This window comes from Rhineura floridana, chromosome 3, assembly GCF_030035675.1.
Source record: "Rhineura floridana isolate rRhiFlo1 chromosome 3, rRhiFlo1.hap2, whole genome shotgun sequence".
Lineage (NCBI taxonomy): Eukaryota > Metazoa > Chordata > Lepidosauria > Squamata > Rhineuridae > Rhineura > Rhineura floridana.
Window position 1 is genome coordinate 1020987 of NC_084482.1, and position 15896 is coordinate 1036882.

The following is a 15896-nucleotide window of genomic DNA, read 5'->3' on the forward strand; positions in this document are numbered from 1 at the left end:
ATGAGCCCAAATAATCATGATTAATAAAAGGACACCTGGAGGGGCCCTTAATGTGTTTCATGAGTCTTCCTTGTGGTCCACCCCCTTTTAACATCTTGCCAAACCTCTGAGACAATACTGGTGTCCTACAACAACATGACCACAATCCAAGCAAAGTTTTAAAAGATCCTGTTGAATTCACTGGGAAAAAGGAGCAAGGCAATCCTGTGCTTATCCTATCTATTTAGAAGTCAATCCCACTGTATTCAGTGGGGTTTACTGCCAGGACACTGTGCCTAGGACTGAAGCTTAAGCACTTACTGAACTCTCGCTAGGGACGGGGGAGAATTTGGTTTGGTTTTTAATGTAAACCTATCTGATTTGCACTTTCCAAAACAATATGCGAATTGAAACACAGCTATCCTTTGATATTCACACTTCTCTGAATTTTGGAATGCAGTTCTCCCGCTAAACAATCTGTACAAAAATGCATGCAGTAGGGGAAAGTGTACACGAAAAGGCATATATTTGTGAAAATAACACAAATGTGTTACGTTAGGGGAAATTGCTTGCACAAATGTGTAGTATACCAAGCAAAACTGTGTAAATTAGGAGGAATTTGCACTTAAATGCTGTCAAATGTTCATGGAACTGTATAAAATAAATGAATAAATAAATTGCAAATGGATGTAGAAATGTAGAGAACTGAAGTCTGGAAAAATGAGAAACTGAAAGTGAAATGGACAGATTCAGCCATCACCAACTCTCCCTCCTTTGCATAAAGCAACTTTGCCTGGACTTTGCCAATCCAGTATGATCTGTTGGTGGTGATGCATAGAGCTGTTCAACTGTGTACTTTCTAGGAAACGAGAAACTCAGAGTTTTGCTGGCTTATCTTCTCCTAGCAGAAAGGATCCAGAGCCCACACTCCACCACCGACAGAAACCTTGTTATCTTTCCTCAGCCCACATGTTGCTTGTTCTCTTTATCACCATGTAGCTCATCCCACAGACTCCGAGCAAGGAGAGGACACCAACCACACTGCACTCCATTTGCCTTGCTCCTTGGGTGCTCTGTCTTCTTCCAGCCACCTCCATTGCCATCATGGCTGCTGGTAAGTAATTCAGCCACCTCTGTTATCGCTGTATGGGGGGAGGACTGGGAAGAATGCATGGACCCTGTGGATGATGAAGATGAAGCCAGTTTGTTCTTCTGACTGCAAGAGTGGGGGAGCGGATTATAGAAGCAAAACTGCTGCCTTTGACTTGGGTGGTTTCGCTCTTTCAGCCCAACCTGCCTCACAGCGCAGTTGTTGAGGGTAAAATGGGATAACCTCGTATATATTGCCCTGAGTTTCTTAGTGCAAGGGGAGGAGATGAACACAATGAAGAAAAAGAAACAAATGCACAGGATTTGGGCTACTAGTTGAAAGAAAAACAAAGTAATTTCAATTGTTCATCTTTTATGTATGTGTACCTAACCTCTTTGAAGAGGGTTGCAAAACTGGTAAAAACAATATAAAAATATAAAATCAATGAAAAGACAGAAGAAGAAGAAGAAGAAGAAGAAGAAGAAGAAGAAGAAGAAGAAGAAGAAGGGATTAGATCAGAGTAAGGAAGACTGCAATCCGATGCACACTTACAAGTTTCATTGAACTTAGTGGGACTGTAATAGGGCTCAGAAGTAACATGCACAGGCTTGCACTGTAAGTAATTAATACCTGCCCATTGGGCACTCAGAGCAGCTTCAAAACATTAGAAATATGGAGCAAAAATAATATCAAAAAGCAATATTTACTGCCATAAATAGACTATATAAAAAGCAACAATTGAAAATATAGTACAAAAACACAGCAGCAGCATTAAAACTTTAAATATTGCAAGACAGCTGAAAAAGAAAAGGTTTCAACTTGGAGTGAAAAAAGGCCAGAAGGGCAGCCTGATAGATCTCCACTGAGAGGACATCTGAGAATAGAATAGACAACTTTGAACAAGATAGATCAAAGGGTCTGATTCAGTAAATGATGGCTTCATATGCTCCCAATGTGCTTTTTTTTATACTTGCAGGGTCATTGTGTGTCTGTGCTTTAACATGGCCGGGGGGGCATTCACAATTGGTATGCTCCACCTGCATTTTGAAGTGGAACTTCCATCTCAGGACTTTGACGCTTCCATTTCCTTCTCCTGCCTCTGTTGCACACGCATCTCTGGGCCCTGCTAACAACAGCAGGAGACAGACAGGCAGAAAGAAGGGCAGACAAACAGACTGTTGAAGCACTGAGAGGCTGGCAGGGGAGGGGTGGTGGCGGCAGATAAGCATTGCTTCACAATTTCATGGTCTCCAAACTCCAAGAGCTGCTCACCCTGTGCGTATAAACCAGATTAAAACGTATTTAGCTGTCATGTCTCCTTACTAAAGATTTCTGGGATTTCTTCCCAATACGTGCATAAAACTACTGTTTCTTTGGGGAAAGCTATGCCAGTTACATGGGTTTCACTTTCAACCAGACTGAAATTCATAGCAGCCTGGTTTGCATGTCACATTAAAATTATAGTTAAAAATAAACTATGCTTAAGATAAACAAACAGCATGCTGGCACAGGCTGCTCAGCAATGCCTGATTCATTCTTTCTGTATTCCTTCCTTTGCTTGCTCAGTGTGACATGTGAACCCAGGCTCACAGAGTGGTGCATAGTTGAATTATGGCATTTATTACCAAAACAAATAGTGACTGCCACCAACTTGGATGGCTTTAAATGGTATTTAGAGTTTAGACAAGTTAATTAGGATAAAGCTAATGAGTGGCTACTAGCCAGGGTGACAGTGTAGAACCTTCCATATTGGAGTTGACATGTCTCTGACTACTAGGGAGGGTGCTGTTGCGCTCGGGTCCTGCATGCATCTGGTTGGCCACTGTGAAAATGCTGGACTAGATGGGCCTCTGGCCAGATCCAGCAGGGCTCTTCTGATGTTCTAAACCACAAGCAGTGAGCCAAGAACAAACCTTGACTTCCTCTCATGGCTTGTTTGGAGAAAAAGTCTAATAATGAAGTCTTTTGGAAATTAAAACCCTACTTTTCCCTCTTTCTTAACAGTCATGAGATTCTGGAAGCTCTGTGTTGTCTTTCTGTGGTGTGCTATGTCCCTCCCAGCATTTTCAAGTAAGTGCTCTGAAACTGGAACTGTACACAGCTTAATCCCAATTCAAGGGCTCCTGCAGAGGACCTCTTTACTAAGCATGCACCCAGATTTGCTTGCACAAAACCTATGCAACCATAGGAATGGCCAAATCTGTCAATTTCGGTTCTCTGAATTTCTAATTTTTCCAGTCTTAAAGTCTGTGCTCCCCATTTCTGCAGCAATTTGCAATTAAAAAAAAATCTTCGTGACAATTTGTCAGCGTTTAGTGTGAATTACTCCTAATAAGCATATTTTTGGATGCTGTTTTGGCTAATATGCACATTTTTGCAAGCAATTTTCCCTAATATATGCATTTTTGTACATATTGTTTGGTTGGAGAATTGCACAAAAAATTCAGTGAAGTGCAAATTTCGAAGGACAGCTGTGATTTGAGAAGGAAGTTTCTCATTAAAATGCAAACAAAATTGAAATTCTCCTCCACCTCTGTGCAACATTCAGATTTTCTGGCCTTTATTGAGCATTTATTCTGATTTGTTTATGAGGCAGTTATATGGCAATGAGCATTCATTCTGATTTACTTGTGGGGTGTTTATTTGTCTTCCTGTTAATAATTTGTTCACCCCATACTTTTCATTGATTTTCCTATCACTTTCCTAACCACAAAAAGTCTTTTTTTTTAAGTGGGTTTGTTGTGCTAGGGCAGCAGAGTGCTTTAATCCATTTTATTTGTGCAAATCTAAATTTCCAGAGTGTGCTTGAATTTCTTCTGCAAAATAGTGACAGTCTGGAGGTATCCAAAGTGCAGGTGTTATACTTTAAGGCCTTTCATGGGCTGGATCCTTAGTACTTGAAGAGCTGTTTCTGAAAGGGCCCTCTCAATATGGGACATCCTCCCCAGAGAGGTCCATCAGGTGCTGACTCTAATGTAATTTGAGCATCAACATCATCAAGACTATTTTTATTTTTTCAAGGCTTTTAAATCATGCCATTTTCAAATGTTTTAGCCCTGCTTTATCTTTGCTATTTCTTATTCTGTGCTTTCTGTTTTGTTCCTGTTTTTCTCTGATGGCATTTTACTGCTGTGTTTTATCATCTTGCATTTTTATTGCATTATTTTGTGGGCCACTCAGAGAAAGTTTTGTTATGGGGCAGCCTATAAATAATACAAGTAAATAGCTCATTTGAAAGCAAAGATGCACCAGTGCTAAAACTCAACAGAGCCTTTTAAAAAAGGAAATATGGACATGAGCATCGTATAGATATTGTTGAAGTATCCCCTGCACAAGCACCAAAAGATTGCCCTGCACTGGCATGCTGGAATTGCAGATTGAATGATCCACACACCACATAGTGCTACAATGGCTATCCAGTGTGAAAACTGAATGTTAAAATGGTATGGTTCATTCAGTACAAAACATTATGAATGAGAAAATAATAAATTGTAATTAAAATAATAAACACGTTCTGCCCTTTTAGTTGGCAATTCTAATCTACACAGCTCAGTAACCATCCAATTCAAACTGTATCACAACCATCATCATATGGGTTGAAGTAATAAATTCATTTAGTGTATTGTGGTAATCAGACATACAGAAATAAGACATGAAGTTCCCTATAGCAGTAGAACAATGTATGTAGGCACCAAAAGCAAATGCACTCTGGGCACAAATTCTCCACCAATAAAAGCTGACTGGTATCATCTATCTAGGAACTGGGAGTCTGGGAGCAGCATACATGGGTTAACTGTTTTATCCTTGCCACAACAAACTTTCGAGATAGGCTTGGCAGAGAGATGGTGATGAGCCAAATTAGCTTTGTGGCTAAGTATAGATGTTATTTATATCTTTATTATATTTATATACCGTTCCATAGCCGAAGCTCTCTGGGCGGTTTACAGCAATTAAAAACAATAAAAACAAATATACAAATATACACCGAAAAGATAACAGTGTTGGCGCCATGCGCACCTCATCAGGGAGATCATTCCATAATTTGGGGGCCACCACTAAGAAGGCCCTCTCCCTTGTTGCCAGATTCCCAGCTTCCCTTGAATAGGCACCCGGAGGAGGGCCTTAGATGTTGAGCGTAGTGTACGGGTGGGTTCATGTTGGGAGAGGCGGTCCATCAGGTATTGTGGTCCTAGGCCATGTAAGGCTTTATAGGTTAAAACCAGCACCTTGAATTGAGCTCGGAAACATACAGACAGCCAATGCAAGTGGGCCAGAATCGTTTTTATATGTTCGAACCGTCTGGTCCCTGTTACCAGTCTGGCCGCTGCATTTTGCACAACCTGCAGTTTCCGAACCATCTTCAAAGGCAGTCCCACATAGAATGCATTGCAGTAATCTAGCTTGGAGGTTACCAGAGCATGGACAACTGAAGCGAGGTTATTCCTGTCCAGATAGGGTCGTAGCTGGGCCACCAAACGAAGTTGGTAGAAGGCACTCCACGCCACCGAAGCTACCTGAGCCTCAAGTGACAGAGATGGTTCTAGGAGAACCCCTAAGCTATGAACGTGCTCCTTCAGGGGGAGTGCAACTCCATCCAGGACAGGTTGGACATCCACCATCTGGTCAGAAGAACCACCCACTAACAGCATCTCAGTCTTGTCTGGATTGAGCCTTAGTTTATTGGCCCTCATCCAGTCCATTGTCAGAACCAGGCACTGGTTCAGCACATTGACAGCCTCACCTGAAGAATATGAAAAGGAGAAATAGAGCTGCGTGTCATCAGCATACTGTTGGCAACGCACTCCAAAGCTCCTGATGACCGCACCCAAAGGTTTCATGTAGATGTTGAACAGCATGGGGGACAGAACTGACCCCTGTGGAACCCCTTACTGGAGGGTCCAGGGTGCCGAGCAATGTTCCCCAAGCACTACCTTCTGGAGATGGCCCACCAAGTAGGAGCAGAACTACCACCATGCAGTCCCTCCCACTCCCAACTCAGCCAGTCTTCCCAGAAGGATACCATGGTCGATGGTGTCGAAAGCTGCTGAGAGATCAAGAAGAATCAACAGTCACACTCTTCCATCTCTCTCCCTGTGCCAAAGTGGCCATGCTGGCTGGGGCTGATGGGAGTTGTAGTTCAAAAAAGTAACTGTTCCAAGCTCTGGCCAAATCTGTCGACCTGTGTACTGCATCACATTGCTTCTGAGACTGGGTCTCTCTGGTTCCTCCCATCCCCAGCACTGCCAAACAAATGGACAATGCACACTTCCTCAGGAGTAGGGATGGAAGAATCTGCCAGGTTTGCCTCTCTTGGTTTCTAATGTTTCCATTCAGTTCTCATTTATTTTGTTTCAGCCCTTTGTCATTGTCTGTTGTGATAGTTCCTTTTTGAAGGAAAATAAATAAATTCAGTTCTCCACATTTCTGCAACAATTTTGAAATTTTTCAAAAAATAATACTCATGAAAATTCTCCAGCATTTTTGTGTGAATTTCTCCTAATTTTGTTTGCAGTTTTGATTAATGTACACATTTGGCAAGGAATTTCTCCTAATATAATGCAATTTGTAGGTTATTTTCAGCAATATATTCATTTTTATGCACATTTACCCAATATATGCATTTTTAAAAAACATCTGGGTTGGAGAATTGCAACACAAAATTCAGATAAGTGCAAATTTCAAAGTATAGCCATGTTTTCATATTGTTTCAGAAAATGTAGATTTGATAGATTCATCTTTAAATGTGAACTGAATCAAATTTCTTCTCCATCTCTACTCATCAGTAACCCCTATAAAACTTAGGTGCTTCCAGTAAACATGCATGCTTTCATGCTGTATAAGCATTAAACATCCTTCAGCTTAGATTCACTTTAGAAAGCAGGAATAAAAGGAATTCATCATTAAATAAATATTAGCAGGAATGGAAACTAACATTGGGGTTTTATCCTAATGTACAACCACAAAACTAGAGACAGAGAATCTGTGGGAAATGCATGTTACAACAGAACAGTAAACTTAAATGGGATGTACAGGTGTGTGCAACCACTTCCGTGTTAGATCGTTGCCCATCTTGGCTAATAAAAGCTAGCAGAGATGGCACTGCCGGCTGGGCCAGGGAAGTGATTAATGCCTCACTAGGTGAGGGAGTGGTCCCGCACTGCCTTAAGGTGGCGGTGGTGAGACCGCTTTTGAAAAAATCTTCCCTGGACCCAGATAATCTGAATAACTATAGGCCGGTAGCAAATGTGCCATTCCTGGGCAAGGTTCTGGAGAGGGTGGTTGCATCCCAGCTCCAGGCACTCTTGGATGAGACCGATTATCTGGATCCATTTCAATCGGGTTTCAGGCCCGGTTTTGTTACGGAGACAGCCTTGGTCGCCCTGTATGATGACCTATGTCGAGAGAAAGACAGAGGGAGTGTAACTCTGTTGATTCTTCTTGATCTCTCAGCGGCTTTTGATACCATCGACCATGGTATCCTTCTGGAGAGGCTGGCGGATTTGGGAGTTGGAGGTACTGCTTGGCAGTGGTTCCGCTCCTATCTGGCAGGTCGTCTCCAGAAAGTAGGGCTTGGGGAGCACTACTCGATACCCTGGGCGCTCCAATATGGAGTCCCGCAGGAATCAGTTCTGTCCCCCATGCTCTTTAACATCTATATGAAGCCGCTGGGGACGGTCATCAGGAGTTTTGGAGTGCGTTCTCATCAGTATGCTGATGATACGCAGCTCTACTTCTCCTTTTCATCTTCTTCAGGTGAGGCTGGCAAGGTCCTAAACCGGTGCTTGGCCGCGATAATGGACTGGATGAGAGCGAACAAATTGAAGCTCAATCCAGACAAGACTGAGATGCTGTTAGTAAATGGATCCCCTGACCAGTTGGATGTTCGACCTGTTCTGGATGAGGTTACACTCCCTCTGAAGGAGCAGGTGCGTAGCTTGGGAGTCCTTTTGGACCCGTCCTTGTCACTTGAGGCGCAGGTGGCCTCAGTGGCATGGAGTGCTTTTTACCAACTTAGGCTGGTGGCCCAGCTGCGCCCATATCTGGACAGGGAACATCTTGCTACAGTTGTCCATGCTCTGGTAACCTCAAGATTGGACTACTGCAACGCACTATACGTGGGGCTGCCCTTGAAGACGGTTCGGAAACTGCATCTTGTGCAGAATGCAGCGGCCAGATTAATAACCGGGACCAAGCGGTCGGAACATGTGACACCAATTCTGGCCGGTTTGCACTGGCTGCCTATACGTTTCCGGGCCCAATTCAAGGTGCTGGTTTTGACCTATAAAGCCTTATACGGCACGGGCCCACAATACCTGGTGGAACGTCTCTCCCAATATGAACCCACCCGTGCACTGCACTCAACATCAAACGCCCTCCTCCGGGTGCCTACTCAGAAAGACGCCCGGAAGGCGACTACAAGAAAGAGGGCCTTCTCGGTAGCGGCCCCCGAACTATGGAACACCCTTCCTGACGAGGTACGCCTGGCGCCTACTTTACTATCCTTTCGGCGCCAGGTGAAAACCTTCCTCTTTGCCCAGGCATTTTAATATTTTTAATATCTCTGTATTTTTGTATCTTAGTATTTGTATTTAATGTTGTTTATGTTAGTTATATGCTTCGTCTGTTTGTCTAACTGTTGTTTCGAGGATTAGGTGTTTTTAAATATTGAAATGTAATTTTATATCTTCATTGGTTGTACACCGCCCAGACAGCTTTGCTATGGGCGGTATAAAAATTGAATTAAATAAAATAAATAATAAATAAATAAATGTACAATGCTGCAATGCTGTCTGTTCACACTGTACTGAAAACCAAATCTGCATCCCATTCACATCATCCTCATGATGATTTTTATTATTCTTGCTTTTGTAAGTAAAAAATGAGGTGACAATATTTACATATTGATAAAAGTGATGTGGGTGCCACCATAAAATCAGCTTCCAAGGGCAGCAAAAAAAGGGGTGATGGTACTCTGTACCTGTGAGTATTGTCACACACAAATAGCCCCAATTATCGTTATGTTTCTATCCCACCCTTCCTCCCAAGGAGACAAGGGTGGCAAGCAAGAACTTATGGCAGAACTAAGAGGCCTGGTGTCAGCACTTGGGCAACCATGGGGGCCCAGCACCATGCCAGGACTGCCATGGATGCTGACACCTGCCCTGGGCCCCCATCCAGGCCCCAGAAGCATGGGTTTAGCCTGTGGTGGTAGTAGAGTTTCAGATCTCCGGTTTGCACCCAGAGACTGGATTTTTGGGTTCCTCTCCAGGTCTCTGGGTGAGTAGCCTTAATCTCTGAACTCTCAGCTTTCATTAAAAAAAAGTTTCTAGGTCGTCTCGTTTATGGGATATACACCAAAATGTCAGCTGCTGCCCCTGCAACTTCTGTTAAATGAACTTATAGCTGGCTGCTCTAACACGGCCCATTCAGGTTTGTAGCCAATAAGTGAAGTCAGGGTTGTGATTGACAAGGGATTTGTTGGTCTCCAGGCAGTACCTAGACCTCATTGCAAGGCCAGAACACTGTTGTTTTTTTCTTGCTTATCTGAAAATCTCATAAATTGAGTAAGTATATGGCTTTCAGCAGTACCAAAGGTCTTTTTCTCTCTTGCGTGGAGAAGTCAAACAAGTTTAAATTTTCCTGGGCTGTTGAAGAGGGCAGTGTTTTGAAAAACTTCCAAGTATGAAGCATTAATCCAATGCTCCCTTTTCTGGGAGTAAAGCTACAATGCTATTCCCACATACCCAGAGTACAACCCCATTGAATTCAATAGGACTTACTTTTGAGTAGATATGGTTAGAATTGTGCTGTAAATTAATGGGACTTTTGAGTGAACATAGCAAAGGATTGTGTTTGTGTTGTAAATAATTCTCTCCACCTCCAATCCTATTTTATAAAGAATGAATGAATTGAATGAATGAATCTTTATTTTTACCCCGCCCTTTTTCCAAAACTGGAACTCCTTAAAGAAATTAGGGAGGGCTTACATAGGTATCACTGCTTTTATTATTATTAGGAAACTTATACTGTTTTTATTAGGAAACTAATACTGATTTTATTTTTTATTTAAAAAGAAAGTTCTGCAGTGACCAACAGTTTTGACAATAAATGATTATATGGGGTGTATGTATTTTTACATCTCCAGTGTGTGTTTGTATATGGAGTCTTCTCAACAACCCTATGAGGTAGGGTTGGTGATTGGAAACCAAGGCAGCTCACAAGAAGAAATAAATCTCTTTAAAATCCAATAACTGTCCTGCCCAGAGCCCGAGACATGAGACGGAGGTGAGGCTTGGTTTAATTTTCTTTTTATTAAGAGTGATGGTTACATCCAAAGCAGTGCGCTTCATAAACCTGTCTACTCTAGCTCACTACTTTCCCTAGCTAAGCTACCTAAACATTCTCTGCAGCATGTGGGGAGAGTGGAATCAGCATTGAAGGCTGGGCGGGCACCTGCTTAAGTAGGGAAGTCTTTGCCCGTAAACGACGGCTCCTCTGAAGTTCCACCCTGTCAAGGTATCTTTTCTCATGCTGTCTCACACAGGGTGAGGGTAGGCAAGCCTCTGACAGCCCATCTGACAGCGGGGCTTTGCTAGGTGATGGCTCGACTTCAGGGAGTGGGAAGCTGGTCAGCGGGGAAGCATTTGAAGTGCCAGGCAGGGATGCTGGTGGTGGGGTTGGCGCACGAGAGGGGTCGATTTCCAACAGCTCAGGTGGGGGGCTTGCAGGCAGATGCAGGGGCTGGCTGAGGGAGCCTGCAGGCTGACTGCGCTCCCCCTTCCTTCAACACTCTCAGGGACCTCGTCCTCATCTGACTCCTCTCCCTGAGCAAACTCCTCTTGTGCCTGGGGCGCAACAATAACCATAAAAACATGTATAAACAGTTGCAAAACAGCTTAAAGTGGCATGATGCTGAATTTTGGGTTGGGTGAATGAAGTTCCTTATCACTTGAGGGTGCAGTTCGGTACATGCTTCCCTGTTTGAGTAAGCCCATTGAATACATTGGGACTTGCTTCTGAGTAAACAAACATAGGATTGCACTATAAATATCTTTACACGTTGTGTAAATAATAAACATTTGTGACAGTCATCCTTATATAAATATTTCTTCATACTATGTCCCAATAAGTATCTGATTTCGCACTATGGTTGTACATTATTACTTCCTCTACATTCTAAGTGTGCCCTTCTTCCTTGAGATGGTTATGGTTCCCCTCTGTTGTTTTCATCCTGAGGTGCAGATTAGGCTGAGTGATGGTAAGTAGCCCATGGTCACCCAGTAAAATTTCCATTTTAAAAAATTAATTAAAACGATTTACATGCAGGCAAAGTTTATTAAGTAGGTCCACACAGTACATTTAAAGCACATCCAACCCACATTTAAAGCACATGACTTCTCCCTAAAGAATCCTGGGAAGTGTAATTTCCCCCTCACAGTTATAGTTCCCATCACCCTTAACGAAGTACAGTTCCCATGATTCTGTGGTGTGATTCATGTGCTTCAAATGGGTGTTGAATGTGCTTTAAATGAATGGTGTGGATCTGCCCTAGGTATGATATGCATTCATTAGTGAATTGAAAAGAACAATTTTAAAAGATACTTTTTTGAAACAGGGGAAGGGCTGTAGCTCAGTGGTAGGGCATATGCTTTGCATGCAAAGGTCCAAAATTCAATTTTTGGAAAAGGCTATTGCCTGGAATTCTGGAGAGCCAATGCTAGTCCATGTCATCAGTACGGAGCTACATGATACCAAGTGGCCTGAGTCAGATTCCTTTGTTGCTAAAAGTGGAAAGCGACCCTAGGGCCACAGTGACTCCAAAATTTATTTATGTATTTTATTTACAACATTTATATACTGCTTTATTGTAAAAAAAATCTCAAAGCAGTTTACAGAAGGAGTTAAAATGATAAAAATATTGACTAAAACAGTTAAAGACAGGTATTTAACAACATTCAAAATAATAAAACCAACAATGAGTTAAAAACAGATAAAAAATACAATAGCATCTACATGCCTGGGTTGTTGTTATTGTTATGTGCCTTCAAGTCAATTACAACTTATGGCGACCCTATGAATCAATGACCAGCAAGAGCATCTGTCATGAACCACCCTGTTCAGATCTTATAAGTTCAGGTCTGTGGCTTCCTTTCTGGAATCAACCCATCTCTTGTTTAGCCTTCCTCTTTTTCTACTCCCTGTTGTTTTTCCCTGCATTATGGTCTTTTCTAGTGAATCATGTCTTCTCATTATGTGTCCAAAGTATGATAACCTCAGTTTCATCATTTTAGCTTCTAGTGATAGTTCTGGTTGAATTTGTTCTGACACCCAATTATTTGTCTTTTTCACAGTCCATGGTATCCGCATAGCTCTCCTCCAACACCACATTTCAAATGAGTTGATTTTTCTCTTATCCACGTTTTTCACTGTCCAACTTTCACATCCATACGTAGAGATTGGGAATAGCATGGTCTGAATGATCCTGACTTTAGTGTTCAGTGATACATCTTTGCATTTGAGGACCTTTTCTAGTTCTCTCACAGCTGCCCTCCTCAGTCCTAGCCTTCTTCTGATTTCTTGACTGTTGTCTCCATTTCGGTTAATGACTGTCCCCAGGTATTGATAATCCTTGACAAGTTCAATGTCCTCGTTGTCAACTTTAAAGTTACATAAATCTTCTGTTGTCATTACTTTAGTCTTCTTGACGTTCAGCTGTAGTCCTGCTCTTTTTATTTATTTATTTATTAAATTTCTATACCGCACCATAGCCGAAGCTCTCTGGGCGGTGCACAACAGTCAACATCAAAAATACAATAGGTCACATATAAACAAATTTAAAACTTTTTAAAACTGTAAAAATATAAAAATTCCCAGAAGAATCAAGACAGTTTTTCAATACATACTAAAATGTTAAAAATGCCTGGGGAAAGAGGAAAAGTTTTAACCTGGCGCCGAAAAGATAGTAATGTTGGCGCCAGGCATACCTCATCCGGGAGATTGTTCCATAATTCAGGGGCCACCACTGAGAAGGCCCTTTTTCTTGTTACCATCCTCCAAGCTTCCCTATGGGTAGGTACCCTGAGGAGGGTCTTCGATGTAGAGCGTAGTGTACGGGAAGGTTCATATCGGGGGAGGCGTTCCACCAGGTATTGTGGTCCCACACCATATAAGGCTTCATAGGTCAAAACCAGCACTTTGAACCTGGCCCGGAAACATATAGGCAGCCAATTCAAGCGAGCCAGGATCGGTGTTATATGATCGGAGCACCTAGTCCCCGTTATCAATCTGGCCGCTGCATTTTGTACAAGCTGCAGTTTCCGGACCGTCTTCAAAGGCAGCCCCATGTAGAGCGCATTGCAGTAATCTAACTTCGAGGTTACCAGAGCATGGACAACCGAAGCAAGGTTCTCTCTATCCAGATAAGGGCGTAGCTGGGCCACCAACCGAAGTTGGTAAAAAGCATTCCATGCCACCGAGGCTACCTGAGCCTCCAGTGACAGGGATGGTTCTAAAAGAACTCCCAAGCTACGAACCTGCTCCTTCAGGGGGAGTGCAACCCCATCCAGAACAGGTCGAACATCCACCATCCGGTCAGGAGAAGCACCCACTAACAGCACCTCAGTCTTGTCTGGATTGAGCCTCAGTTTATTAGCTCTCATCCAGTCCATTGTCGCAGTCAGGCATCGGTTCAGCATATCGACAGCCTCACCTGAGAAAGATGAAAAGGAGAAGTAGAGTTGCGTGTCATCAGCATATTGATGGCAACGCACCCCAAAACTCCTGATGATCTCACCCAGCGGCTTCATATAGATATTAAAAAGCATGGGGGACAGAACTGACCCCTGCGGAACCCCATACTGGAGAGCCCAGGGTGCCGAGCAATGTTCCCCAAGCGCTAACTTCTGGAGACGGCCCGCCAAGTAGGAGCGGAACCACTGCCAAGCAGTACCGCCAACTCCCAAATCAGCCAGTCTCCCCAAAAGGATACCATGGTCGATGGTATCAAAAGCCGCTGAGAGATCAAGGAGAATCAACAGAGTCACACTCCCCCTGTCTCTCTCCCGACAAAGGTCATCATACAGGGCGACCAAGGCTGTCTCTATGCCAAAACCTGGCCTGAAACCCGACTGAAATGGATCCAGATAATCGGTTTCATCCAAGAGTGTCTGGAGCTGGCCAGCAACCACTCGTTCCAGGACCTTGCCCAGGAATGGGACATTTGCTACTGGCCTGTAATTATCAAGATTTTCTGGGTCCAGGGACGGTTTCTTCAGAAGTGGTATTACTACCGCCTTCTTCAGGCAGCCAGGGACCACTCCCTCTTGCAATGAGGCATTAATCACTTCCCTGGCCCAGCCGGCTGTTCCAATCCTAGTAGCTGTTATTAGCCACAAGGGGCAAGGATCCAACCTAGAAGTGGTTGCACGCACCAGTCCAAGCACCTTGTCAACGTCCTCAAGCTGTATCAACTGAAACTCATCCAAGGAATCAGGACAAGGCTGTGCTCTGGATACCTCATTCGATTCAACTGCTACAACATTGGAGTCCAAGTCCCGGCGGATGCAAAATATTTTTTCCTGGAAGTGCCTAGCAAATTCATTGCAGCGGGCCTCAGATGACTCGACCATGTCTCTAGGGCCAGAATGTAATAGCCGTCAGACAATTTTAAAAAGCTCCACTGGACGGCAGATAGATGATTTAATAGTGGCAGCAAAATATTGTTTTTTTGCTGCCCTCACTGCCCCTAAGTACAACTTAGTATAGGCACTGACCAGTGCATGGTTGCATCCATCAGGAGTTCGCCTCCATCTGCACTCAAGCCGTCTCCTATACTGTTTCATCGCTCTCAGTTCTGGAGTATACCATGGAGCTGTATGAGCTCTACACAGGAGAGGGCGCTCAGGAGCAATCATGTCAACCACCCGGGTCATTTCTGTATTCCACAGTTCAACCAGGGTTTCGACAGCAGCGCCAGTCCTATCAGCCGGAAAGCTCCCCAGAGCCCTTTGAAAATCACTAGGAACCATTAGCCTCTGGGGGCAGACCATCTTAATAGATCCCCCACCCTTGCAGAGGGGAAAAGCCGCTGTAAGTCTAAACCTCAACAAGCGGTGATCTGTCTTGTGCTTTCCTCTTTAACTTTCATCAGCATTCATTTCAAATCATTACTGGTTTCTGCTAATAGTATGGTGTTATCTGCATATCTTAAATTATTGATATTTCTCCCTCCAATTTTCACACCTCCTTCATCTTGCTCCAATCTTGCTTTCCGTATGATCTGCATACAGATTAAACAAACAGGGTGATAAAATACACCCCTGTCTCACACCCTTTTCTGTTGGGAACCAATCAGTTTCTCCATATTCTGTCCTTATAGTAGCCTCTTGTCCAAAGTATAGGTTGCACATCAGGACAGATGCTGTGGTACCCCCATTTCTTTTAAAGCATTCCATAGTTTTTCATGATCTACACAGTCAAAGGCTTTGCTGCAATCTATAAAGGACAGGGTGATTTTCTTCTGAAATTCCTTGCTCCGTTCCATTATCCAACGTGTGTTTGCGATATGAATTCTGGTGCCTCTTCCCTTTCTAAATCCAGCATAGACATCTGGCATTTCTTGCTCCATATATGGTAAGAGCCTTTGATGTAGAATCTTGAGCATTACTTTACCTGCATGGAATATTGAGGCAATAGTTCGGTAATTACTGCATTCTCTGTGATCCCCTTTCTTTGGAAGTGGGATATATATTGAACGCTTCCAGTCTGTGGGCCATTGTTTAGTTTTCCATATTTCTTGACAGGTTTTTGTCAAAATTTGGACAGATTC

General features: G+C 43.2%; 1 protein-coding gene across 3 annotated transcripts in view; it reads left to right on the forward strand.

Moving 5' to 3' along the window:
* The first annotated feature begins 809 nt into the window (after nt 1-809).
* LOC133379130 (intercellular adhesion molecule 3-like) overlaps nt 810-15896 on the forward strand; it is a 34020-nt gene continuing 18933 nt past the window's right edge. Inside the window, exons 1-2 of one of the 3 annotated variants that reach the window (XM_061613750.1) lie at nt 810-1093; nt 3074-3139. In XM_061613750.1, coding sequence (XP_061469734.1) covers nt 1084-1093; nt 3074-3139 — 76 coding nt within the window. In that variant the 5' untranslated portion in view covers nt 810-1083. Of the gene's footprint in view, nt 1094-3073; nt 3140-15896 lie in introns of those variants that run through there. The other 2 variants (XM_061613749.1, XM_061613753.1) reach the window with 2 other exon arrangements.